The 25,453-nt window shown below is 38.9% G+C and overlaps 1 protein-coding gene across 7 annotated transcripts; it reads left to right on the top strand.

The window, feature by feature from the left end:
• Window positions 1-94: 94 nt before the first annotated feature.
• On the top strand, window positions 95-25,407 carry MARCHF7 (membrane associated ring-CH-type finger 7). Of its 7 annotated transcripts, none has more exons than XM_058839355.1 (10): window positions 95-234; window positions 5,755-5,905; window positions 10,016-10,174; window positions 12,257-12,428; window positions 13,989-14,156; window positions 15,731-16,844; window positions 17,106-17,275; window positions 18,479-18,588; window positions 19,962-20,075; window positions 23,741-25,407. In XM_058839355.1, exons 2-10 carry the CDS (start codon window positions 5,765-5,767, stop codon window positions 23,987-23,989), a joined length of 2,397 nt encoding a protein of 798 aa, XP_058695338.1. In that variant the 5' UTR covers window positions 95-234; window positions 5,755-5,764; the 3' UTR covers window positions 23,990-25,407. The 7 variants fall into 7 exon arrangements, 5 of the variants coding, with proteins under 5 accessions (XP_058695338.1, XP_058695339.1, XP_058695336.1 ...); XM_058839356.1 differs by having other exon boundaries at window positions 113-792; XM_058839353.1 differs by having other exon boundaries at window positions 113-792; window positions 5,740-5,905.
• Window positions 25,408-25,453: the final 46 nt, after the last annotated feature.

Below are 25,453 nucleotides of genomic sequence, written 5' to 3'. Positions count from 1 at the left end.
CCCGTCCGCCGCCCGCCCGCCGCCCTCAGGGCTTCGCCCCCGCCAGCCCGCCGCCCTCAGGGCTCCGCCCCCGCCGCGCCCCTTCCGCGGGCTGGCCTGCCCGGCCGCAGCTCTCGCGAGAGCGGGGAGTGGGCGAGCCTGGCAGCCGGGCGGTCTGGCGCTGCCGCCATTGTGTTGTGGGAGCGGCGCGAGCGGGCGATCCGGTCCGGCCCGCGCGGCGGCCCGGCCGTGACGGTGAGTACGGTCCGTCCGCGGCGGCCGGTGCGGCTCGGGCCGCGCCTGCTGCGGGGCCCCGCCCGCCCCAGCGGCCTCACGCCAGGGCCGGGGGAACCATTTTGTGCCGTGCTGGGACCGACCCACCCGCCCTTCTCTCCGCCATCGCCCCCAACGGCCGCTCGGCTCTGCGCCCGCTCTCCTAGCGAGGCCGTGTGACACCTGGTGCCCCCTGTTCCTGTCCGCCCTCCTCGCGGCCTCTGCCAGCCGGTTGGGCCGGATGCTGACTGGGCAGCGGGATCGGGTGCGGCCGCGGGCGCCGGCCGGGCCCGAGCTGTGCGGGCCGCTCCCCGGGGCCTGGCGGGGGAGGTGCGGTGCCCTCGGCGGCTCTGCGGAGCGCCTGCTGGCTGCGGGAACAGCCCAGCATTAGGGCACCAGCCACGGCAGCGTGGGCAACCATTTGTAAATATTCTTGCTCCTCATGGGGCTTCTGAGAGGCTTCTGAGTTATTTGTCAGTTTCACTACACTGAAGGTTGAGAAAATACCCGTAAAGAAGAACTGCGCAATCTGAAAGACTCGTGAGTACTGTCTTGTTTATCATAAAAACGTGACTGTGAGTAAGCCCCGAGGAAGACACACGAGCACAGGTTGCTCGGGAGAAAATCTTATGAATAGTTTTATGTTAAACCACACAAAAACATGTAGACATGAGAGCTCGAGTCTTAGATAGAAGTGTCAGTGCGTAGTTCCAAGCTAGAAGAATGAATTTAGGAGCAGGCAGTGAAGCTTATGCTTCCCTCTGATGGAGGGTACAAGATTGCGTAAAACTGGTAGTAATCATGGAAGCTGAAGGAATCGAGGCAATCGATTTAGTCTTTTGAGATTGCATTGCTTTCTCTCAAAGACCTCTTCGATCTTTTATTGCTTTGTTATCTCCATCCATGGCTGTATAAGGGCTAGTTCATCTTTTATAATGCTGTTGGAGGGATGACAGATCAAGAAAGGCAGGACATTTGATCTGTGTGCTGAAAATAGGCTGTGCAGCTCCACCTCCTTTTTGAAGTTGGTCATCTGTTTCTCAGGTATGACTTTAAGTTTTATTTCAGTAAGACTTAAGTTTCATTTCATTTAGAACTTGGTTTTTGACCAAGTTTTGAGACGTATTTGCATATGTCCCTTATTTCAGGAGTCTCTAGAGTTGTTTCTAGATTTTTTTATGAGGTTTTTGTTGCTAAGTAGTGTAACATGACATAAGCTGATGAAATATGTTGCTTTGATGAGAAGAGTGCTGCTCATCTTGTTGTACACGTTCTCATTTCTCTGTTGTTGAGTATGAGCACGAATGGTCTTGAAATAATGAAGAAGCCAGAAGTATGTTTTCACTGGTTAATCTCTTGAGGATTCTCAATGAAGGACACATCAGGTGTGATATTCGAGTAAGGTGTTCCTTTACTTTTTGGCAACAACGGGCTTTTTAATCAGTTCAGACTACAACCCAGTTTCTGTTACTATGACGATTATTATAATTTCCTTAGAGAAGGAATTTAAGTATTTTTTGGTCTCACTACCTTCTGTGTAAATTGAGGTGTCTACTTTGTCATTATAGAACTCACTACAGCATGTTAATTACCACTTGGGGTTTGTTGAGTTCCTGTGTGTGCAAACAAAATGCTTGAGGTTTTGAGTGTTTTTCTTCGGGAAGACCCTTAAGATGATGGTACTGTGAAAGGGAATCATTCTCATTCTGAAATATTGTGTACAAGCACAATATTCCCCTTGCAGACAAATATTGTTGTGGCTTTAATATGTGGTTGTTTTTTAGCATGAGACCATTGTGTGGCTCTGTCCTGTGGTCTGTGATAGCTTAGCATGTTCACCTTATTTATAACCACCTCATTGTATTACCATGACCAGCATAAGCCTTGTATATGTTTTGTTTTCAAGCCACCTATGAAGACAGTTGCATCTCAGGCTTTCAAGGTACAGTGCTTAAATGGTATTCAGAGAACTCTGGGGGAAAAAACTCCAAAACCCAAAAGACATCTTATTAGTGTTGATCACCAGAGGTGAAATGCCTAGATCTAGTTTTGTCTATCTAGTAAATGGACATCATAGCTCCATTGACTTCAGCTTCATCTCTGTCCATCTGAGTAAAACTATGAGGAAAGGCTGAAATAATTTGGGTTGTTTGGCCTGGAGAGGAGAAGCCTCTGGGGAAACCTCATTGCAGCCTTTCAGTACTTAAAAAGGGTTCATAAGAAAGATGGGGACAGATATTTAGTACAGCCTGTTGTGATAGAACAAGGACTAAATTTAAGGAAGGCATTTTTTATGATGAGCATAGTGAACCATGGGCCCAGAGGGGTGATGGATGCTCTGTGCCTGGAAACATGCAGGGTTCAGGTGGGATGGGACTCTGAGCCATCTGCTGTTATTGAAGATGTCCCTGCTCGTTGCAGGGTGATTGGACTAGATGACCTTTAAAGATCCTTTCCAGTTCAAGCTATTCTATGATGTCTGCTAGTAGGATTGCAAGTAAATTTTATAATGGAAGAAATTGAAGAGCTCTGGAGCAGCAGATTTTAAAAAATGATTAATCTTAATGATATGCTTTGTTTCACTGCATCTTTATTGTAAGGTAAAGGTAAAATCCAATTTCCTTGATCAGAATTTCTTTGCCTGGCTTTTTATTTAGCATCTTCTCACTTCTGCATCAGACACAGCAGATGTCAAATGCCTGTTCTTACATGACTGATTGCTCTATATAGCAGATCCTTTGCTGAAGCAAAGACTGCAGAAAAAATGTAAGGTTGTATGCAGGAAATTAATCACAGTGTATATACGTAAACTGACACATTAAATTTTGCCTTTTCTATTGTGCTGCCTTAACTTGGTTTGAACACCTTTTTTTGAGTATAGATTCTGGAAGATTTCTTCATTTGTAGGAAAAAAATACTCTATAGATAGTATTATCCTGACATACTTGGATTGAAATCACAACCTGTGCTAATTTACAAGATTAGGCTGATGGGTAACGTTATCTGTCCTCTTGGGGCTACCACTGAAAGAGAAAATTAGTCTTGTGCCTATTTATGTGTATCTGTAGGAGCAATTTGCTAATTTTGGACTCCATCTTCTACAGGTAGTTGGCTCTGGTGTCCACTCTTCCACCCTGTCCTGTTCTGTGTGAATGCTCTTATTTTTTTCTGTTCTGTGGATGATGCATAACCAATTTTATTAGTATTAGATGATTTATAATTTAGTCTTTGAAGTTGTCTTGTACTTCTGTCTCCTTTGGTGATTCATTTGGACATTAATTCCTACTAGTAGGAACTTTCACCCCTTCTTGAACCCTCTGCATTTTCTATGTGTGTCCATGTCTGACTTTTATCTATGCTGTTTAATTCATCTGGTTCCGCACCTGTCTGAAACAAAGTGATTCAGAAACAGAATGGTCCATAATAGAGGAGATAACACCGGCATTCTTTGTCAAGTACTTAATAGTAAAGAATTGGATCCATTATTCTGTGTGCTTGTTCCTTGTATTTTATATCAGGGTAAAACATAGACAAGCAGTGCTTTGAGTGTCAGATCTCATCAAGGCATAAGGCTGTCCTGTCCAGCCTACACTCTAGTCTATATTATTGTGATATTATTTTAACTTCACAGTTTACAACTTTGATACTTACTTTTTAACACTTACTGCAGCCTCATACAAGTACTAAACTTGTAGAGCACATTATGGCAGGTTATTCTGAAGGTCAAATTAACTGTCATTACAGTTTAGAAATAAATATGATTGTTACATTTTATTGAACTAATGATCCACTTGAAGTGGTGTCGTTTAGATAATTAGGCTTGTCCTCAATTTCTTTTAAACTTCTACAGTTAATTCTTCTTTTGAACTCTGGACTGCTGCTTAGATAATTCTTATGGATACAGATGTGTTTACAACGTGAGAGTTGCATAAATTGCTGAATATTTACCTAAGGTATTAAATGTGATCGGGGAGATTTAATTAATTAATTCAGTATATTAATGCAAAGTTGGATAAGTGAGCATTTCAGATTCCTAAGCAGATCTTGTTTACCTGGTGATGGCTCTTGCAAACACAAATGGGTTACTAGTGTTGGAAGTGTGGTCTAGAAGCAGGTGTCCTCTGTAATACAAACCAGTAGCTCTTCCGTGCACAAATGTAAACAATCACTTAAGCTTGCTATACTTGAAAGTCCTACTTGCATGATTAAGTATTTTGTCTACTTTGTGTTTTGGCTGCTGTTGTAAAGCTAGCTAACAACTGAACATGCATGAGAAAAGTGGTTAAGGAAACTAACCTCAGCTGTTCCAACTGTTAGAGAAGTCAGTGAACTTCTCTACAAACTAACTGTCTTTTACCAAGTATAATATGTAATTCAGCATGACTTGAGCAAAGATGAAAAGTTGTGAGTATGTGGACTCGCCTTGAAACTGCAGCCAGATGTGAAGTGTTTCAGGGTTGATGTAGCAGAGTTTTTCTGAGTGTGGTACTGATGAGCATGATTGAATTGTGGAAAAAATGTGCTTTGTTGCTGGATAGAGTTTTTTTATCCATATAGTTTACGCCTATTCTCGGAAGGCTGGGCCAGAATTAGAAATGGTTAAATAGACTGTAACACTTTGGCAAATCACTCTGTATCAGTGGGAGTCTCAGCCATCCATTTGAGTTATGTGTCATGCTACTCTTAATGTACCACACCATTGAGGATACTGCAGTTTCCTTAAATTTTTTTAAGAGGTACGGTTTGTGGTCTATTTCTGTGTGTACTATCCTGAGAAGGAAGAATCTAGCTGTCTGGAGTTCTAGGTAAACATTAAGTCAGGTACCATTTCAAGGACAGGGATGTATATAGGAGCACTTCTCATGTGGAAAAGGCACCAGCATTTCTTTTGAAATGCCTAGGAATCGCAGAAGGTTGATAAACACTCAGCAAGTGAGAAGTAAATTTATGAATACAGTTGTGAGATACCCTGGGTTCCTTTGCATATGTTAGCTTCCATAGGAGTTGTCTTTGGAGAAGTTGAAGGCAGATAGGCTGCAGATGTGTTTTTTCACAGGAGGGTGAAGTTTCACAATTTCAACCTTGAGGAATAAGTCTGAATATAATTTCTGCAAGTGTTGGGATGCAGTTCATTAGCAAAAACACGGTATATGAATTTAAGAAATCTGAGTAATCTGTTCCTGACTCATTTTGCATTGGTATGAGTACTGTGTGGTTCTTAAGGGAATACCTCTTACATTTATAATTGCAAGAATATATCGTAACAAAATCATAAAAGGGACTGTAGTTTTCTAATGAGGGATGGGAGGAGATGAAAAGAGGTTAGAAAAACTAGGATAAGAACTTGTTTCCCCATTTTGCTGATGCACCGTCAGACCAAAGCACTGCGTAAATATTTGTCTGTGTGAATCATATTTATGTTACACCCAGAATGACCTGTGCCTGCTCTGCATGAGTTCCTTGAATCTGTGAGAAAAAAATGATCAGTATGTCCTTGTACAGGATACAAAGAATGGAGTCAAAACCTTCAAGAATTCCTCGCAGGATATCTGTTCAGGCTTCCAACTCTCCTCTAGGATCCAGAACTGGAAACAGTTTATCTGGTGCATATAGTACAAGAGAATCTTCATGGAGATTAGAATCTGGATACCAGGTAATGTATTTTTTATTCTTTTTATAAAATATAAGTAATTTTAAATGTGTATTTTTACCAAGAAAAGCCCCAAAACTCAGACAAAATTTTTAAAATGCAAGAATTTACTAACCAAGCCATTGACAGTAATCAGTGAACTGGTAGTTCTAGATTTTCTGGTTTTACCTGTTCTTGTTTGTAGCTGCACCTTTAGAAATCAGCTGTTTAATGAATGAGAGGGCATCCTGATAATATGGATCTATTTTTTTATGAGTCACTGCCATCTTAAACCTGGATAAATGGGGTTTTCTGTTGAGGGAGAGGTGAGGGTTTTGTTTGAACTTCGACGTGTGTAGGGAAGACACTTGATGTGTTGGTGATGCAAAAAGTACAGGACTATGTTGTCAGTTAACAAGGCTGTACCATTCTGCAGCATCTCTTGTGTCTATATTTTGAAAAGGTAAGAAGAGGAACTTTAGACTCTGTCGTGGTTTGACACTGGTCAAATTCCAAGCGAACAGTCACTCACTCGTTCTCCCCTGCTGCAGCTGGGCAGAGGAGGGAAAAACTTAATGAAGGCTTCATGACTTCAGATATGGACTAGGAGAAAACACTCCAAGGGCAAAACAGGCTTAAATTAAAGGTACAAAGTGGATTTACTACTAGCAAAATCAGAGGAGGATAAAGAGAAGTAAAATAAGCCCTGAAAAACACCTTTTCTTTTCCCAACCCCTCCCTTCTTCCCACTGACAGTGCAGGGAGACAGAGCATGGGGGCTTCGGTCAATTTGTCGCCCGAGCTTTTCTTCCGCTTGGCTCAGAATCCTTCTCCTCTGAGGCCGTGGGGTCCCTCCCACGGGAGACAGTTCCCCATGAACTTCTGCAGTGTGGGTCCACTCTCACGAGCAGCAGTCCTCCCAAAACTGCTGCGGTGTGGGTTACTCTTCCACAGGGTGAGGTCCTCCAAGGACAGGCTGCTCCAGCCTGGGAGCAGGGGCCCTCTCTCTCCACTGGGTCTCCCACTGGATTACAGCCTCCTCCAGGAATTCACCTGCTCCAGCGTGAGCACCTCCTCCACAGGCTGCAGGTGGATCTCTGCATCCCTCATGGACCCACGGGCTGCAGTGGCACAGCTGCTTTATCAGTGGTCTTCCCCAGGGCCTGCAGAAGAGTCTCGGCTCTGGCTTCTGGAGCACCTCGTCCCCTTCCTTTTCCCCTGACCTTGGTGTCAGTGTGTTGTTTTCCCTCACATGTTCTCACCTCCTACTCTGTTGTGCCTTGAATTAAATCTGCATCTCTACTTTTGTTTTGATTTCTTCTGAAATCTGTTATCACAGAGGTGTGTTAGCATCATCTGTAATTGGCCTAGCATTTGCCAGCAGCATATCCATCTTCAGAGCCATCAGGAACTGGCTTTGCCAAACAAGGTGGACACTGCCAGCAGCTAATCACAGAAGCCACCTCTGTGGCCCCCAGCTGCCAAAAACCAGGCTGTGCAAAACCAACACAGACTCACATTAGCCTGTCATGTCTGTACATTAGGACAGCTGGGCTTTGTGTGCACTACATGGGACTAAAAAAAAGGCCTTTTGCTATTTCACAAACAGCATTTTACACTAACCAAACTATGTTTGTGGGGAAGGAGAGCTATGCTCAAGAGGAAGTACTCACACTGTGCAGGTACTTGCAGTTTGGGAGAGTATTATGGGAAGCAGATATTAAGCTACTGTAGAAATAATTTTTGACACTTGGAAGCAACAGATAGCAGTTTGGCTCAGTTATCTTAGTGCTTTTTTTCTGCTCCTGTCAGCAATTCTCTCCTCAGTCTTCGGCCCAGAAATGTGACCCCATTTTGGTCTTTGAAATGGCAGAAACTTAACTCTGGGATTAAATGTTCATCTTTAAAAAAAAAAAAAAAAAAGGTTAAGAGTTTGGTCCCTGCTGACAAGCTGTCTGGGGTGTTGTATTATATAACACCTTTTTGAGAAACAGTTCTATAAGTAATAAAACAATATTTTTAGCACAATTAAGTGTATGTGTGTTACATTTTTGTTACCTCTAGCATGCATGTGCTTGTTATTATATAGGCTATAGAGAATGTACAAGGGGAAGCAGTTGTCAGTCATTTTTATGTTTTGGAGTCCTACATGTGTTTCACTGTCTGGCTGCTCAGCAAAAGCAAATCAGATAGTCTTACTCTTTTGTGGAGATTTATGGACACAGTCCACACACAGTGCGTGGATACTGAAAGCCATTGATCAGAAGAGAAGTCTTCAGCTGACCTGGTGCTGTGAAATTTGATCTGTTACTGCTGTAAAAGGATTTTGACACAGTGTACCTTTCATTATTTCATTTATTACATGAACTGCAATGTGCTCACTGCACTGTGTGTTCTTTTGACTATTTCCTGTTAAGCAAAGAGATTCTGCACTAAGGAATGATCTCATAACACTTGCCAGTTAAAACAGAAGGGAAAATATTTGTATAGAAGATTGTGTTTTACCCCTTTTGTCCACTCCTAGTTTGTAGAAGGTAGTCTGAGAGCACATTATACAAGACTTTTGCTTAGTGATAAAACCGTAGGGAAGCTCTCCCTCTTGACTAACCTTTGGTGCTTACAGAGCTGGTAGGAACAAACTGCATTATTCCTTGCAGGTTAAGATTACAGAGACAGGAGCAAGAAGGTTTAAGTCCAGTCAGATAGGAATGCAAAGGACTACAGATGTTTTCACTTTGTTAATCCATTCAGAAACCAACCTTAAAGTATTTAAGATTTAGTTCAGTTACAAATCATTAAAAATTTGTCATTTAGAAGAAAAACTTTGACTATCAGTAATTCTTTAGGTATAAACAGGACTTGGATTTTTAATACAGAATTTCTAGAAAGAGAACACTTGATTGTAGGTTAACTCAAAAACTTTTGGGACAGATCAGTCAAATTTGTATTTGGTTTTGATTAGAGCTAACAAATAAGAAAGGTTTCTGCTGGGTGGGTTTGTTGTCTTTTTTTTTCATACAGGTATGGAATTCTCATACGTCATGCACTTTTGAGGTCGATCTGGGTATTAGATCTGCTTATCTGAGGAGGCATAACAAAGAGGATAATAGTAAACTAATCAGATGCGTGGGGATATAGTGTTGTTGCTAGGTAACTTTAAAATACAAAAATCAGTGTCATGATATGAGAAAAAAATTCCCATCCTTTATAATACAACACAGTAAACATTTTATGACAAATTAATTATGAGTTTTAGGGGTTTTTTCAGTGGAGGCATAGGGTCAAGAGTAGTTTATAAAATTGTTTTGAATGTTTTCCTGATCACATTTTTCAGCTACTGAAAATAGAGACCATAACCAGAAAACCTTATGTAGGGCTTTATTGTTATGTCCTGACAAGGGATATTAAGTAGTCTTAAGCTGAACTGAAGGAAAAAAACAAGCTGAGATGATTGTATTGTATTGGTTGGTTTTGAATGCTTCATTGTTGCTTTTAAGAAATGGTGACAGCAACTACTGTGTTTGTTTGTAGTATTTATAGTTTATAGAAAGAGAATGGACAAATAGTCACTTAAAAATGCTGCTTAGTGTTAATAAAATGGTTGCATTTCTGTTATTTCTGTTCATTTTGCTAATCTCCATGATTATTCTATGGAGCAAATTAAATTGCAGTCTCTTTCCTCAATTGTAATCTATTAATTGAAATTCAGCTTGCTTTAGTGGCCAAAGAGGTGTTTTTGTTGTCACGGATACCCTTTCTACACCTGTAGGGGCTTTTGCATAACACTTAAACACTTAAAAATGAGGCCCTTAATTCTGCCCTGTTGCTGCAGTGTTGAAGGATAATGTCTCAAAAGCCTTACACTTCAACTTTTTATTGTCCTAGGTCAAAACAGAGGAGAGATGAAGGAGCTGCTATAAAGTACTTATAAAACAAACAAACAACCAACAAAAATCTCCTTTTGCCAGTGGTTCTCTCTAAGCCTGTTTCATTTGTTGGCTATCCCTCAAGGTTTCTTATTAAATGTTTCCAGATTTGTTACTGCTTCCACTTCGCTGTATTTTCAATATTCAGATCAGATACTGAGTTATTTCTGAGTTACAAGATGCATATGATAATCACGTTGTTCTTCAGGAGTCCGGTGTATTGAATGGTTCCAGTAGAGACTGGAGTATTGGAGAAAGGGACACCCGTGAAACTCCTTGGAAGCTTACAGCGTCATCTCCAACTCGCTACTCAGGGACAATTGATCACCCTCATTCTGGAAGATTTTTGGGAAGCAGAAGCAGATTGGTGAGAACTGTTAATGTGTGATACTTGGGAAAAAATATTGAAACCCCAGGGTTTTACTTCAGTCTTCCCAATCTGAAAAGCTGCCAGCAGGGCCTCTCTATAATGTTTCTAGATAAGTAAATCTTACTAATTCAAGATGGAGCAAAAGCTAGAAGATAACAGTGTTAGAAAACATTCAGAGGATGAAAATAGTGTTGTCTATTAGTTTTACTAAGAGTTAAGAAATACATTTGAAGGCAGTAAAAAGGAGGGAGTGATTAGAATCTCGGTACATGTTACAGTCCTGTGGGTGGCAAAGTTGGTATTATTTATACTTGTTCCCTCAGGTATTTCCGGGGGGGTGTTTTTTGGATGCTACTAGCTTTGTGAGTTAAGACAAAGTTCATGGATTTGGAGACCTGCTTTAGGAAATTTAATTGGGAGATGTAGTTTATAATCTGATTGTTCTTATTTAAATGCTGCTTAGATCATACTGTGAAAGAATAGTTACTTGAGATTCAAGACTCAGGCCCAAAGAGTTTGTCTTAACTATGTTCTAGAATTTGCTTTTGTAGCTCCCAAGAGTAAAGTCATTTGCTTGTGACATGCTTAAGCATTGTACAGTGACAGTAAAACACTCTGAAGCCCAGTAGAACTATTAAGATAGGAAAAGCAGAAAACTTTGAACAAGTTAGATGGGACGATAGCGAAATAAAAATTCTGTGCACTTTCAAAGTGAAAAGGTTTTGGGTTCCTAGCAGTGCTCGCATCGTTAAAGAGGTGTTGGTTTTCTTAGGTGACTTGAAGGTGAAGACACTGAGATATTGGGGGGTGAGGAGGGAAGAACAAGTGTGCACGTGTTGGTCTTCAGGGCAAGTCATGGTAGATGGCTACATATAGTTTAAATGCAAATGGAATCTGTGGTTCTAAGTGGTCTACCTATCTAGTTAAATTAGTGCTGTAGTTTTCCAGGTGAAAACCCCTTTTTTTCCCCATTAAGGTTAATTATTGTCTTAAAATAAACTCTAATGCAAGTAAGTCTTGCAGAAGACACTCTGAAAATTCCACATATCGAGTAGTAAATGATTAAAAGATAAGTTAAATAGAAGATAAATAAGGGAAAGTAACCTGGCTTTGTACTTGGTTTCTGATACTAGTTTGTCTCCCCTATCTGTTTTTTTATGATGTGATAAGGGAAATACTTAAGAGACTTCTTAGTTTGAAAGAGTAAGAAGTTGTAGCTTAAACTTAGTAAAAACCATAACTAAGTAGAAATAAAACACAGATATAACATACTCTAATTTTGTTGATCTTTAAAAGATCTTGGTTGTTGATAGTTTCTGGGAAGACAAAAAGCTCAATTCAATTCAGCTCTTTGACTGAGCTCAACTTTTTCTTTTTTATATGAAAAAATAAACTCGATGTATTTCAAATAGAAAATGCACGCCTTGACTGTAAGTAACCATATGAGCAGCTTTGTAGGCTATTTCGATTTTTTTTTTCCTAAGTCCTATAGTGCTAGCTTTTGAAAACTATTTTATTGCAGTGTTGTAAACTGGAAAAATTGGTTTGTACCTGTTCTTTACTCTGAATTCCTTCAGTTGCACTTGAACTTATTGTAATCAAAATATTCTTGTTTTAAACAGTTTTCCTGAAGCTTGCTCCTTAGCTAATTATATTTTAGCTTGATAAAAAATAAGTTGGATTAATTAAACTGTTAAATAAAATAATGTAACTCTTCAGCTTTGGCCATTTCTAGACAGCAAAGGATCTATAAAGCTATATTTGATTGTGCTTATAGCATCTTACAAGCCAGGCATATGGGTTGTTTTCCCCTTTTTACAGCAATTTTTGGTTGAAAGCCAAATCTATCTGTAAAGGAAATATAATGTTGAATGTTATAGAAAGTGACTTCTGTTGGTAGGACTGTATTGGGTAAACATGGAAATACTAATTGAGCACAAGTATAATTCTTATGTTATTTTTTAAAAAAAGGTTTTCTATCTAAAGTTATTCTTAACCATTTTTGTGAGTTTTACATTGCATGCACTTTTGTGCAGTGTAACTGTTATACTATGTAATTTATTTTTAATGTTATTTCAGGCTACATCTTCTTCCTCTCATTTCACATCTGGGTGTTATGGTGAGTCTGAGAGAACTCAGGGAGCATATTCAAGACTGCATAGCCAGCAGCAAGATAATGATTCAAAGAGACCTAAACTATCTTGTACATCTACCTCTTCTGTGAGAAGTAATGGCTTGGCTGCCTTTTCAGGTGAGTTACATCCAAATTGTCTGAGTAGTAAGATCAGGTTTTATCAAGTTTTAAAATACTTCTTTCAAATATTATGCTTTTATCTTTCTTAAGTAATAAAAATTTATTCCTGTCTGAAGAGTATGTTCACAATGATAGCAGTATCCAAAGTTCCGAGTATGCTGTTAACATGGTTTTTTGAAAATCCAGTTGTACTCATATCATTTCAGAATTATTACCTGTACCTATTCCATATGTGGTCAAGCCAAACTTCATGGCTCAAACAAACCTTAATTGGTTAAGATTTCATGAGTGCTGCTGCTCTTACTTCATGAGTCGAATGGTTTTGATACACCAATGTGTGCCAGGGACAGCAGAAAGGAAATCTTTACCATACTTAGCAATATGTTCTAGCACAGTGTCATGCCTGGTTAGGGCACTATTGTTAGGGGTCGGGGAGGAAAGTGTTCCTTTTTTAGCAGGGCCTGAATTAATTCTCTAGGTCCTGGCTAAAGAAACATTCTACACTAAGAGCTCTTTCAGGAAAACCTGAGATTTTCCTTAAAAGCTGTAAGTTTGTGAAACTTGGGTAGACAGAATTTATGCAGTATGCCAACAGAAGTCTAAAGCTCAGGAAGTAATGGTCAGAACCTTACACTGAAAATATTACTAAACTATTTTGATACAGATCATAAGATTAATTCAGATTACCCTTGTGAGTATGGATTAATGGGTTTTTCAAATAAAAATTAATCAATTCCTGCTCAAACCTCAGTATTATTGATACTTTTTTACTCTGTTAATAAAATGGCAACCATTAACATTTCTCATTATGGTGTAGGACTGTTTATCTTTCCATTTCTACATTGGTTAGTCCTTGCACTGCTGACCAATGAGTACTTAAATTTGATTTTCTAAGTTAGCAATGAAGCGATATCAAGGTGAATTTTTCAGAGCCGTTGAAGGCAACTCCTTTGGAACAAGAGTTTTGTCCACAGCTGAAGTATATACAGTTTGCTATGCAGTTGTTGGAGTTAACAAAAAACTAGATCTCTTTTTACACTGAAGTGTTTCACTCTGTAATATAAACAAGGACGGTGTTAGTCATCTTAAAGTTGTGTCTAAACTGCATTTAAGCTTCATCAGCTGTTTTTATGAGAAATGAAAATTTAACTTAAGTAGTGTCAAGTAGAATGGCAGCATTTAGGAAGTCTCAAGCTGCTGTTTTGCTACAGTGTGAAACCTTTTTAAAAACTAGCTACCATTAGGAAGCAAGATGCTACTTCTCTTCCTCTTCTGTCCTGTAAGAGTGTTAATGGGTCTGACTCTTCACAAAAGTATTACTACGTTTTGTTTGATTTAGCTTTCAGAACTAATTTGCTGCAAGATGAAGTGAGTGCAGCATCAGCAGAATGCACTTAGCCATATGTTGGCAGCTGGTTCCTTGGTCAGCCTAGTGGTAATGTTAAACTTGCCCTTGATGTGAACAGCAAAAATGTCTGCATAAGTGCCAGTTTTAATGCATTTTTAGATTACTTTAGATTATTACAAAATTATTGGTTTTTTTGGTTTTTTTTCTAGATTCCTCATGGAGATGCAGTAGGATTCCTAGATCTTCATCGGTAATGCTTGGCTCCCTTGGAACTGATCTGATGAGAGAGCGAACACAGTCAGAAAGAAGAACAGATCTGTCTGTTAATAATCTGGTGGATCCCAGCTACAGAAACAGTGACTTTTCACCTTCAACATGTATGTTTTGTGTAACTGAAAGCTCATAAACCTACAGTTTGTATGGCTCTTAGTTTCTTAACATGTTCATAGGATTACAGAATGATTTGGTTTGAAGGGGACCTCCTGTTCCACCCCCTGCCATGGGCAGGGACACCTTCCACTATCCCAGGTTGTTCCAGGCCCCATTCAACATGGCCTTGAACACTTCCAGGGATGGAGCCTCCAAAACTTCACTGGGCACGTTCTTTTAATATTTTATTCAAAACACTAACACAAAATATATTTAAAAGTATCCTTTCAGATAAAGTTGGTTGGCCACTTTCCATGCATTGACCAAACTGTCAAAGGGTCTGTGAATGATCTAGCTTGTAGATGCATTCAGTCATGTGAAAGTGGTGGTGGTGGTGGCCACTCTAACTCTGTGATTACTCAGTAAAGCTCTTCTCTTGTTTGTCTTAAAATCTCTTTGTATTTAGGTATGGGAAGAGAAATAATGTTGATTTGACCCAGGAAAGTTTTTTTCTTAAAGGTGCTGCATACACACAATTAACTGCATACACACACTTAACATGAGGTGAGAGGGTTGTCTCATGGCAACTGCTAGGACTAGTAAGGACTTCTGCACTGTAATTTTCACTTTCTGTTCAGAGTGCTGTGACCTTCTAGAGCTGTCTCAAGGGAAGCTCACCATTAGTCCTGATCTGCAGTGTTTTGCAGATGCATTAATGGTATTTTGTAATGCAGAAGTTTAAAAAAACCCCCACATTTCTAAGTATAGAAGATAAGCAGAAAAGATAGAAACTACTTTCAGAATTTGCCCTCTAGTCTTGCCTTGACAGAATAATATATTTTAATGGCATCATACTCCTAGCACTTTTTAGTAAGTGGACAGTTCAACTACTCTGCCTGGTAGAGCCTGATGGGAGAAGTGGATTGGTGAGCAACCTTGCTTTGTACTGTCTATGCTGCATTTCTAGCAGTAGTGCTGCTATTAAGTGCTATAAAATTAACTCCCAACTGTGTTCCCTGATGTGTAATCATAAGTATATGGTAGATGACTGGCATCTGTGCAGATGTTTTGTTAGCTGGAATCTGACATGTAAGTGAAGCTCATCTTCAGCAGTAAATGGTGATTGCAATGCAGAACCCATTAAAAGCAAGTCACCAAAACTACAAAGATCAAAGTTTTAAAATTGAGAATATATAGAGAGCTTCTGTTTTCTACCTTCATCTATCCATGCTTGTTCCTCCTTCCCCCTTTTCCCACCCACAACCCCCCACTGCAGCCCGTTGAGGAAGGAGACTAGCCACCTCAGCTGCTTCATGTGAACTACAGTTCATCTATAGTGGAATTCTTCTCAGTGTGTTGAGATACTCAGACAGCATTTACGAAAGATATGCTTGTAAGAATGATAGAATGGTTTGGGTTGGAAGGGACCTTTAAAGTCCCCTAGTCCAGTCCCCCTGCAGTGAGCAGGGACATCTTCAACTAGGACAAGTTGCCTAGAGCCCTGTTGAACATGACCTTGAATGGTGCCTGATGTGTTTGAGCACATCTTGTCATAGTATTTTCCTCTACTTTTCTGCAACAGATCTTCAAGACAGGCCTGCCTCTTCATATGCAGAGGGAGCAAGACCAAAAGAGAACTCATTGAGCACTTTGAGGCTGAATGCACCCATGAACCGCCAGTTGCCTTCTGATCATCAGCCATCTTTTTTCAACAGAGACTCTAACATGAGCTCTTCAAGATCCAGCTATTCTTCAAGACAAAGGAGAAATGAATTGGAATCTCCCCAGAGGAGTGTGCAGCCAGCATTTTCTCTTACTGCCATTAGAGATGAAACCCCTTCCTCAAGTGGTTCCGGAAGGGTTTTATCTACTCAGAGATCACTGAATGAGTCTGCAGCTGACAGTGAAGGGAGGCGCACAACCAGACAGCTGCTGTCTCGTTTAGCATCTAGTATGTCATCTACATTTTTCTCTCGAAGGTCTAGCCAAGACCCATTGCCTACAAGATCATTAGGCTCTGAAGAGTCAACGGTCGTCCCAAGAGTTCAAGCTACTAGTCTGTCAGGTAGTAATGGAGCTGCAACTCCGGAAGTTCCAGGACTTCAGTCATCCGAAGCTTCTCAGGGGTTTAGTTTTCTTGGACGAAGATGGGGTTTATCAGGAGTTTCACAGAATCGCAACTCTGATTCTGATGGGGAAAGTTACAGATCAGACACTGAAAGTAGGAGCACAGGATCATGGCTGTCATCCTCTTTGAGGAATAGATGTACACCTCTCTTTTCCAGAAGAAGAAGAGAAGGAAGAGATGAATCCGCAAGGATCTCTACCTCTGATACGACTGCTAGATCACAACATGTCTTTAGAAGGAGAGAGTCAGGTGAGGACACCTCTCTTGAAGCATCACATAACCCTCCACGGGCTTCTGTTAGCAGACCAACACCTGCAGTATCTGTTATTTCTACAGCTACTTCCTCCCCACCAGATTCAGCCCCCAGTGGAAGAAGTTCGGGAATTCTGCCTGGTTCTCTCTTTCGCTTTGCAGTGCCTCCAACATTAGGAAGTAGTCTGTCTGATAATCTTATGATAACCGTAGATATTATTCCCTCTGGCTGGAATCAGTCTGATGGACAAGAAAGTGGCGAGTCTAAAATACCACCTTCGAGAGACCCAGAAAGACTCCAGAAAATTAAAGAAAGGTAAGGTTGCATGTTCTTTTGCAATAGTAAAATGTACATGTTTTAACCTGAGAGGGCTTTCTGCAGTCATGACTTTAAAAGAAAACTTCCCTTTAGATGAGGTGGCATCTGAGTCCCCTGTCACCTATATTCTCACTTTTGTCTTTAAAGAAACTTGGTTTAATTCTCATAGGATTGAGAATAGTTTGATAAGTGGAATTTTCATTATAAAAAGTCCTACATGAAATGTCACAGCATTTGTTGGTATTCCATCCTATTCAGCCTGCTTTTAGAAGATTCTGAAGATGAAGAGGGTGACTTATGCAGAATCTGTCAGATGTCCTCTGCGAGTTCTGACAACCTTTTAATAGAGCCATGCAAATGCACTGGAAGTCTGAAATATGTTCACCAGGAGTGCATGAAAAAATGGCTGCAGTCAAAGATAAATTCAGGTAAAGCAAACTCTAGACCAAGATAGACTTCCAGTTACACAGGGAGGCTTATCAGAAGGATCACACTTACTGAGGTATTTAGTTGAAAAGTGGGGACAAACAGTAAGTAGTGTGGCATTTCCAGGCTTTTTGTGTCTGTGCAGTTTCTCATGTGAGTAGTTCCAAAAACTGTATTTCTTATTTAGAGAACTACATTTTTTGGGGTTGTCTACTAAGATGTTAGATAAAAGATAACATTGCAGAAGTGTAGTTTTAGAATTGCTCTGCCACTTTTCAGTCATGCCACTTTGTGTGGCATTTGTTCCCCAGTCTTCCCTATGGAAATGGTTGTGCTTTTTTCAAGACTTCTACAGCCAAAGTTACTGTTAGCAGTGATAGAAATTTGAAAATGCAAAATTGATTTCAAATTGTAACTTAAGTATGTTAAATTTTTTTTGAGATACTAACTCCTGTTCAAGGCACTTTAAAATTGCTTGTTCAAAAATTACTTCAAAGTGCATATAAAATTCTTTACTAAACACTTCAAATCCTGCATGCTGTAGAAATATTTTTGTAACAGACTGATTGACCGGTTTGTATCATCTACAGTATTCTTAAAAATAGGTGGCTCGATCAAAGACATGAAATACTTTGTACCAAAGGAAGGTGCTAGTATCTGACTTTTTTTACTTGGCACCAGAGGATACACATCATAGTAGGGATGTTTTAGATGCCTCAGCCAGTAGAAGAAATTAATTTGAATTATTTCACTATATATAAAGATATAAGTTCACTAGCAACTTGTTTTGTTCATCTTGTTGCTTATAGAGGGGTCTGTTTTAAAACTGGTACTTAAGACAAAATGCTTCTTAACAATAACTTTATTCTTGTATATTCTTACTTTTGTGTGTATTTGGATTACGTGATACAATTCAGAAAGCCCAGGAAGCGATTTTGTGCCACATTTGCAGGAAGAGGCATCTTATGTCCAGAGTGAGGCAAAATAGGTGCAGCTGGATAGAGAATAAACATTCTACAGTGTTTAAATTCTGACAGTAGCAGATGTCACTACATTCCTATTAGAGGCTTTCTTTTCTTCTAACCTTGCTCTGCAAAATAAAGCCATTAATTACGTAGAGTTTTTAATGTTTATATGAGTGTGTCTTATGTTATAGATTGTTGAAACTTGACACTGAGTTTTTGCCTTGCCCGCCTCCCCACCAGGTTCTTCTTTGGAAGCAGTGACAACTTGTGAATTGTGCAAGGAGAAGTTGCATCTTAATCTGGAAGACTTTGACATTCATGAACTCTATAGGGCACATGCAAATGAACAAGTTAGTATATTTTACCTTATTTGGTAAGTGTTATTTTAGTGCTGGGAGGGCAGTCTTTGGAGAAGCCAAATGCATCTCCAGTTCAGAAGGACTGTTTGCATATAAAGTAATATTCATGTGGAACAGATTTTTCTCCTCAATATTCTATCACTGCCTTCCTGCTACGCTTCCTAGAGCTGAGCTTTCAGTAAGTGTAATGTATCTCTTTGCATATCTGTCATCTTTTAGCTTTGTAATCCAGTGTCTCTGCCAGTGCATACTGGTGCAGTATGAATTCTAGCATGATTAGATTGAATTTCACAATAAGTCAGGAGTTGTCATCACTTTTAGCAGTTTTTGAACACAGCTTAGCAGTTGTTTTAAATACACAATTACAAACTTCTTTTGTTTCATTAGAGTGGTAGAAACTAGCCTCTGTTCTAGCAGTTTCTAACTGCTTCAAATAATTTCCTAACTTAAAAATAGTCAAAGGCCCATTGGTATTACTCTTGTTATTTCAGATAGAATATCTTAGAACTACTGGAATGCGTAGTATTTAAAAATGAGTAAATAAGACAAAGCTGGTGTTTTTAGTAAACTTTATTCAGAGTGTTTTCCCCTATTCTCTGGGCTGTATTCTGACGATATACAAACACTAATGATACTAGCCTTCCTCAGATGTTTAAAGAAAATACCAAGTGACATCAATTCTGGGGAAAACCACCAGCTTCTCATTTTTTTATTTAAAGTAAGTTCTTGCCCTAGTACTCTTAATTCCTATCAATTGGGGCAGTCTCCGTAGAGTCTTTCTCAGGAGTGCCATCATCTCGTTTTAGTATTAGTGCTTATTGGTTGCCGTCACTGCACTTTAATAGAAATAAGAACTTTGAATATTCTTCCTAAAGAATTGACTAAATTATCTGTTCAGCAGAAGCATTTTTAAAGTTTTCCTCTTATCTTAGTAAGCAGAGGAATTTTCTCAAATATTTATAACATCGTAACATTCTTAAAATATATTCCTTTATTTTGGCTTTCTGTAAAGCCTTAGGACTACAGAGCAGAAACCAGCACTATAGGTTTTATTTCCCCAAGTGATACAATACTCTGATTTGCACATTCTTTCCGCTGCACTAATCATGCTGACTGAGATTTAATTTGTAGAGCTGTATTCTAATCTTCAAGGATAGCATGTTAGATTTGGGTTGGACCAGAAGTATAAATAGCTTTTCAGCAACTTAAATTTTGTAGTATTACATTTTCCCAATTCTTTTGGAACAACAAGAGATAGATAGACAAATCTGTAATGATTCCATTAAAATCTAATTGTTGTTCTGTTCAAATCATATGCAGACGTATTACTGACATTCTGAATGTTTCTTTTGATCTCCTTTAAGGCAGACTATGAATTTATCAGCTCCGGTCTCTACCTTGTAGTGTTGTTACACTTATGCGAGCAGCGCTTTTCTGATATGTTAGGAACTGCAAACGAGGCCAGCACGCGTGTCAGGGTAAGTATGCAGTGATTTTCTGGCAGGAATTGCTCATACAGTGAACTTGGAAGCAGAAAGGTAGCTTGAGTGACCTAGGTGTTAGATACCCAAGAAACACACTTTTTAAACGAATTTAGGTCTAAAATGGGCTGTGGTTGTCAGTGCACCACGTTTGGAAATTGAAGGTACTACATACTTGCAAGTACTCTGCTACGGAATGCTTTTTGTCAAGGTTGTTGGTAATTCATTAGTTAGCATACATGTTGTCATGATTATTGTGAATTTATGCAAAACTGGAAGGTTAACCTTTCTCTGTGCCAAACATGCAGCTAAGAATGCTGGACTACCTGATTTGTTTAATTTTTCTCATTATGCAAGTCTATATTGCAAAGGTCTAGAATTTGCAATGCTTGTCTGCTGGAGTACACTGAAATGTGTACTTGAATATTACCGTTCTGCAAGAGCCTGTAGCTGTGATTTGATTGAATGATTTCTCTGGCATTAGTCCAAGCTCTTATTAGTTGCATTTGACTCGTCACTTGAAAGGCCTGGCCTAGGAACACCTCTAACCAGTAAGAGATCAGCATACAGAGTTATTTCTGCACTATGATTCACTCTTAAATCCAGTATTCTACATGTTTATTTGATACTTGATAATTAATCAGTGCTCTTAGTCAACTGAGCTCCTGAAAAGCCGGTTATTTTTAGGTTTTTTACATACGTACAAAGAAGGGACATTATTAAGCTTATCTAATGCATATGGGAATGGTTGACTGCTAGCAGGTATTAGATTAGATCTTTGGAAGAGGCAGGACTGTGCTCTATATAATCTCTTAATGTATTTGGAACAGTGCTTCTCTTTTCTGTACAGATCCAACATAGGGCTTGTATACGGTGGTCCAGTTTCTGTGCTACAAGTGTAGAGGTATAAAAGACAAATGCTCTAATCATAGCCAGCACCCAGCACAGGTTAGCTTGAGTGTATTGCAGAAGATATTTTTACTGGTTTCCCATCAGAGGAGGCATTACATCATTTCATGTGTGATGCTGCATTTTGAACCAGTGAGAGCATCAGTGCTCATATTTGCTATCAAGCATGTGAGTAAGCCAGGGAAACTAATTTTATCTGCTGTATCTCAGTACTTGGACTTTTAACGGAAGCAGTGATGCAGATTGGCAGTGACAAAAGAAAGCCACTTGGCTGAGATGTTTTATTGATAGGAATTTTGGCTTTGGGTTTTGATACCAAGTGCTTCTAACATCAAACCACCACCATTGCCTAGCAGTAATCCTGGTCTTAAGATTTTAATTGTAAACAAAAACTTGAAGTGTGTTTATGCATTTTTCATTAACCACATTCATTCAAAGGGTTCTGTTTTGTCATACTAGTCATGAATGAAATGAAATGGATTTAACTAATTCAGGTCCTTACCATGACTATGTTTTTCCACATTACAGTTTTTAGGAATGTTTTTCATTAAACTGACACTTGTTTATGTTTGCTAGTTTCAAAATCGACGTGTCTTACAGACTGTAGAACATGAAGATGATGTTACAAGCTGCTACCACAAACATTTTACAGCTGAAGTAACTGTGCAATGGCAATTTCATGTCAAATGTGTGGGGATTTATATTAAGTTTTGCATTGTTTTTTGTAAGTTGTGCAAATGGGTTAGGATAACCAAGATCTGTCATGAAGCTTTGGGATGTAAAAAGTGAAGAAAACTTTGCTAACTTGTTGCAAATTTCTGCAGATAACTTTGCAACTTTTAAACTACTTTCTCTCTGCCTTGTTTCTAGTTTATTAACCTTGCAAGAACTCTTCAGGCACATATGGAAGATATTGAAAGTAGGTGCTTCCCCTCCTTCCCTCCCCTCCCATTAGATCAACGCAAAGCTAATGAGTACAATCCTCCTTGCCAAGATTCATAAACTGAACATAATAACTGAAAACCTTACTCAGCAGTGCTTTTTCCATCATCGGTAGAATTATCCTGAGGGGGAACCGATTTTAATTCTCCGTGATTAATTTCCCAACAGCAGAGTCATTTAGACCACAGAAGTGTTATCTGCAATCGATAACAAAATTTCTTAGTAGTTACAGTTTGGTTATTGTTCAGGTAATTTGTAATTACAGGATAAATGGTGACCTTTAGGTTGTTGCCTTTCACAAGAGTCTTAGTAGGAAGGAAACATTTAGAACTGAATTTTACTGCATTTAAATTAGACATTTGTATTGCCATTTTTCTTCTCCTTCTTGCCCTCTTCTCCCCTTTGTTTTTTCCATTCACACGCACTTTTTGGTTGTGTGGGTTCCTTGATCAGACCTGTCAGACCTTGTGAATGAAGTCTAAAGGTTGCCAATTTTGGCAAAGGATTAGCCTACTTTTCATCTAAGGGCTTTTTTTAGTGTGTTTAAGTTCAAAGCTATATGCTAATACATCTAAGTTTCTGGTAAATATACCCTGGGTCTATTTCCGGGCATGTTGAGTAGGCAGTAGAAGGGTAGTTGGTCTACCCTTTTTTTTCCTAGTGTGCATGTGAGTGTCTGTCAACTGTATATGGGTTTTCAGTACACAGGATGCATTTGGAATACTATAAGGATTGGGAGTGTGTGTTTGTGAAAGAGGAAGTTCAAAGTGATTATTTCTGCATTCAGAGTGGTCAAAGGTAGACTTGAATTCTGAATTCATTCCTAAGTTACGTGCATCCTTACTGGAGGAAAAATTGAGTGTCATTTAACTCCTTAATTAAATTTATATTTGATTCAGCCTTTAACTTGCAGGTGAGGAATACTGAGTTCTAGATTTCTTTTTGATGCACTTCAGTTACATTTCTCTTCTAAGAACAGAAGAAGCAAGGAGTCAGACTTTTCTTCCTTCTGTGTTCAGGGATGGAACAAATTACTCCAGTATAAATACTTCCTTGCCTGCAGACCTTGCTTAAGAGGACACACTAAATTCCTGTTACAGACAAGCTAATATTTTACAAACCTAATGTAGATGTGTGTACTGACTTTTCTGTCATAGTTGACAAGTGTGTGTTTGTCTTTGAATTCACCTTGCAATGACAAAATCCTGTGCATATGTCGGCTTTGTGTTCATCTTGCATATGCTGAAAAGACAGGAGAGGAGAGAGGAGCTGCTTCCAAATAGGCCCAGGTTGATTACATTAAACAATATTTGTATATACACATAGATATATATATATATATATCTAAAAAAAAAAATTATTTAAGAGTGTTTAGACTGCTGAATCATTCTAGGTATTTTAGTATCCAAATTGTTAATCTAGTGAGTAATTTCATTTCCTTATGTTGGGTGCTGCTGTAATGGATTGAGTATATCCTCCTCTGACTACTGCTGGAAGTAGCCACTCTAAGAACTACATAAAAGTTGAATCTCTGGCGTAATTAAGTTTTCTTCCTCTTATTTTGAGGAAGAAGAGTAGGAGGACACTTCATATTGCATGTTCTGTTGAGTTTTGATTTCAAAATGCTGTATTTTTGAGATACATGAGATGCATTTAAGAATTAAGCTATGTGATTACTCAAGGTTTGGGTGGGTATTACAGTGTGCTGTTTAATATTATAAAATCACCTTTATTTCCTCTACTCACCCTAAAGTGCTTTAATTTCATACATTTTTGTCAAGGCTTCTGATTACACTACATTGTTCCAACAGCTTCTGAAGATGATTCTGAAGACTGATGCTGGTAGAACTTTCATACTGCAAGAAACAAACAGAATTGCTGCAGAAATGCTGAACTGGCAAGAACATCAACATGCATTTGTTTTATTCCTCTCCTTAGTAAAATGTGCATTGAATATTACTGTAGTTTTTGAAGCATTGTTGAATTCAAAATCAACTGCTGCACAGTGGAGCTCAGTGGACTTGAGGACTACTCAGCATGTGGGAGGATTAGATACATAGAAAGCAACTTCCCTTTTTAAATTATGAGGATGTCATGCTTTGTTTTTGAAGACATCAGATTCTGAATATTTAAGGAAGCTCTATCCCCCTTTGTGTTTCCTTCTTACTGTAGTCAGACCTCTGGTTTTGTCTTACCGAGTTTTGCTCCTGTACTGGCACAAAGGGATTATAGTGGGTCTCAGGGGGAGGGTGGGGATGCCCGTGTACTTAAATAGGTTTTGTTTGGGTGTTCTTAAATGCCTCTTTTGCCGCATCATGTAACTGATTGCTTCCATTGTTAATGAATGAACAGGAGGATAAGCAAGATACTGAAGAGACTGTTAGGGTTTGGGCTTATTTGAAGATTATTATTTAACTCAAAAAGCAATAAGAACTTGCAGTGGTCTTTTAATACTCGGTGATGGCTTTTTTATGTACCAGTTTGGAAATCTGAGATTATATTTGATATCATGTGGCTGTTCCATTATGGAATATTGCAGGTGTAAACTCTTGCATTTCAGCATTCCTGGCAGATATGCAACTTGACAAAGACCTAAGGTTATTTAATTTAATCAGACTTTTTTTAGATCCCACCTTCACTGTTCAAAGCACCAGTTATCAATGTGTTTTCTAGTGTTGTCACTTCTTTATAAATAAAGACAAAAGGGGTATGCATCTCTACTGGTATTGTCCATTTTATTTAAACGTGGATCTCTACCAGGACCTACACTTGAAAACAGAAAGCTGTAGACTGTGGTATATCTTTACTAATGTTTATAAATTCTTACCCAGATATTTAGGATTGTTCTGACCATTTTGGATTAAAATGCTTTCTACAAATGGTGGTACAATAAATTCTTCTACATGTATTGGAATTACATTTCCTACAGAGATGTGTTAGTTTTGTAATTACCACAGTAACAATGTATCTGCAAATAGTACAGTATGTTGAAATGCCATGAGTTTAGTTTATTGTTATAGTATGTAAAACTAACTTGTACAGATGAAAGGATGTGCCTTACCAGCTGAAATGAACTCATGATTTTTAGAGTTTACTTTGCTAGCATTACATGAGGTGGCCTGTCATCTGTAAGACTTGAAAGAAAATGGAATGCTAAGGAAATGGCATATTTCTATGCCCATTGTGGTAGCTTCAGGCATTCGATGCCAACACTTACAAGTATTATTCAGTAATTAGTTGAAATACACCTCTGGGACATTCATCTGAAAAATGAAGGTCCAGGCAGATGTGAAGATGTTTCTAACTCATTTCTGAAGAAGGTGAATTGAAGTTTATTACAGTGTTCAATCCTTGCTGAGTTAGATGGTACAGCTTAATAAAATGTCATTCAGTGAAGCAGTATTTCGTATGCACTCAATACATTTAGAGTTACAAGCATGGATTCTGATACCCTAATAAATTGATGACTTGAAGGATATTTTAAAAATTCTTTCTTTAGTCTTTGTAACAAACACCATTCCATG

This window comes from Poecile atricapillus, chromosome 5, assembly GCF_030490865.1.
Source record: "Poecile atricapillus isolate bPoeAtr1 chromosome 5, bPoeAtr1.hap1, whole genome shotgun sequence".
NCBI lineage: Eukaryota > Metazoa > Chordata > Aves > Passeriformes > Paridae > Poecile > Poecile atricapillus.
Note: the sequence above shows the minus strand (reverse complement) of the source record. Positions and strands in the feature narration are given on the sequence as shown.

Bases quoted from the DNA above. Each gene is read 5' to 3' on its own strand.
- MARCHF7 (XM_058839353.1), top strand. From the start codon at position 5,741: ATGTCCTTGTACAGGATACAAAGAATGGAGTCAAAACCTTCAAGAATT. The intron at 5,906-10,015 runs GTAATGTATTTT...GTTGTTCTTCAG, and splicing joins GATTAGAATCTGGATACCAG to GAGTCCGGTGTATTGAATGG. The intron at 16,845-17,105 runs GTAAGGTTGCAT...CATCCTATTCAG, and splicing joins CTCCAGAAAATTAAAGAAAG to CCTGCTTTTAGAAGATTCTG.